Source organism: Vanessa atalanta, chromosome W, assembly GCF_905147765.1.
Source record: "Vanessa atalanta chromosome W, ilVanAtal1.2, whole genome shotgun sequence".
Lineage (NCBI taxonomy): Eukaryota > Metazoa > Arthropoda > Insecta > Lepidoptera > Nymphalidae > Vanessa > Vanessa atalanta.
Genome location: NC_061901.1, coordinates 7,283,580 through 7,285,835, shown reverse-complemented (window position 1 = coordinate 7,285,835; position 2,256 = coordinate 7,283,580). Strand labels below are relative to the sequence as shown.

Genomic DNA, 2,256 nt, shown 5'->3' with positions numbered 1-2,256 from the left:
TAAAAATGGCGATTTTTAGACGTTAATATCTAAATAAACATTTGAGATGCGTTTATGAAATTTAGAACACATATGTATCTCGCGAGTTTCAATATATGAGCCAAATTTGACAAATTTATGTCAAATAGTTTTTGAGTTATTAGGTGGTCAAAAGTAGCTCCAAATGGTTCGTGTAATATTACACACGATGCTGCTCGCCAGTTCTGTTACTAGAACTTGGCTGACACGCTACCGCGTGTCTAGATAATAATGATCTGAATCTAATACTTGTACTATAGTTTTCTAATAAATTTATGTTGAAGTCACCACAAATAAAATATATTTACTTGATCCAGATAATTTCAATAATGCACTTTCCAATATTTTCTCAAATGCTTCATATAACCCGCTAGGAGGTCTGTATACGCATACAACAATGACATGCTCAAGCTCTGCACAGGCTATTTCAATAGTCTGCTCAATAGAAAGGCTCACAACATCCTTACGTTTGTGGCGAACATACACATTTACAATTATATATTTTACACTAATATAATTATTTATATACATACATATATTTATTATATTATAAATTATACGTAAACATAAGTAACAAAATATAAATAAATACAATATAATAATTACACTTTAAATATAAATATATAATTATATATTTAAAACAAAAATACAACGCATATTTATATAATAAATTTTATACATATTATCTTAAATCGACGCACATAAAACTCGCGACAAGTTTTATATATATGTAACACGGACCGCTCCCTGCGTCCGCGCACCTGCGGTCGTCTCCGGAGCCTCGCATTTTTGTCTCGAGTCAGTCACGATCCAGACGCTAGACGCGAAACCCGTGCCATTTTTTTATGCGCTCGCTAGCTTATACGCTTACGCTATACATATTTATACTTAGTTAATAGTTTTGTGTTATTCCTTCGTACTGTGCTTTCTATAAACTTTTGTAGCTTCACTTCCATCTTCCGTACGCTTACTCTTTCTCCTTCTGTGTGTGAACTGTATGTGTGATATTAAAGACTGTCTATCGCCGTGTAAATCTTAATAGTTTTACTCGCCTATTACCATCTCCTATAACTGGTGACCCCGTGGAACATTATATACAATGAGTAGCGACGGTGAGACCGCTGAATCGGGACAATCGGTGAGAAGTGCACGTGTCCGCCATCGCGTTAAAAAGTGCGAGCGTGTATCAACGGATCGGGACCCATCTGCGGAGTTATGCCGCGTTGGCGTCCGAGTGCCGCCATTTTGGGTCGAAAAACCAAAGATTTGGTTCGCTCAAATTGAAGCACAATTTAATTTAGCGCGCATAACGGACGATAACACCAAATTTTACTATGTCCTGGCGTATTTGGACGGACAATATTCCGCCACAGTGGAGGATATTATAGAAAATCCACCTGCTTCCGGAAAGTTCGAAAAATTAAAGTCCGAGCTGATAAAACGACTTTCGATATCGAGGCAGAAAAAAGTCAAGCAGCTTTTACAGTCGGAGGAGCTTGGTGACCGTAAGCCTTCCCAATTTCTACGACATCTGCAGCAGCTGGCCGGACCGAATATGCCCGATGACTTTATCACTGACGTGTGGACCAGCCGCTTACCAAGCAACCTGCAAACAATAATCGCTTCGCAGGCCAACATGACGTTGCAGGATCTGGCTGATTTGGCAGATAGGGTGCATGACATTGCACCATCATCACCGCAGCTGGCGGTGGCTTCAGTATCCAGATTGGAGTCGGCGATGGACATGATGGCTCGACAAATAACCGAGTTAACGAAACAGGTCAGTGAGCTCACCACCAGACACCATCGCCCGCGTTCCAGAAGCCGACAGATGCCACATCAGAGGACTCGATCGACTTCTAGAAGATCAATTTCAAACTACAAGAAGTTTCCTGTATGCTGGTACCATTACAAATTCGGTAACCTCGCGAAAAAGTGCATACCCCCCTGTGACTACAATTCGGGAAAAGTAAGCGGCAGTCGGTAATGGCGACGTCCGATTGCCCTTCCACCACTGGTCGCCTGTTCGTCACCGATCGCGGTTCGAGGATGCAATTTCTTATCGATACGGGAAGTGATTTAAGTGTTTTTCCTCGAGCTGCGCTTCGTCAACCACGTGTGCGAACTGACTATCAATTGTGTGCGGCGAATGGTACTATAATTAACACCTATGGTTATGTACATCTTAAACTTAATTTAGGTTTACGTAGAGACTTTGAGTGGCGTTTTGTAGTAGCT

General features: G+C 40.9%; 1 protein-coding gene across 1 annotated transcript; it reads left to right on the top strand.

Moving 5' to 3' along the window:
* Positions 1-1,117: 1,117 nt before the first annotated feature.
* Positions 1,118-2,005, top strand: LOC125075626. Its single transcript, XM_047687334.1, has one exon. It carries the CDS (start codon positions 1,118-1,120, stop codon positions 2,003-2,005), a length of 888 nt encoding a protein of 295 aa, XP_047543290.1.
* Positions 2,006-2,256: the final 251 nt, after the last annotated feature.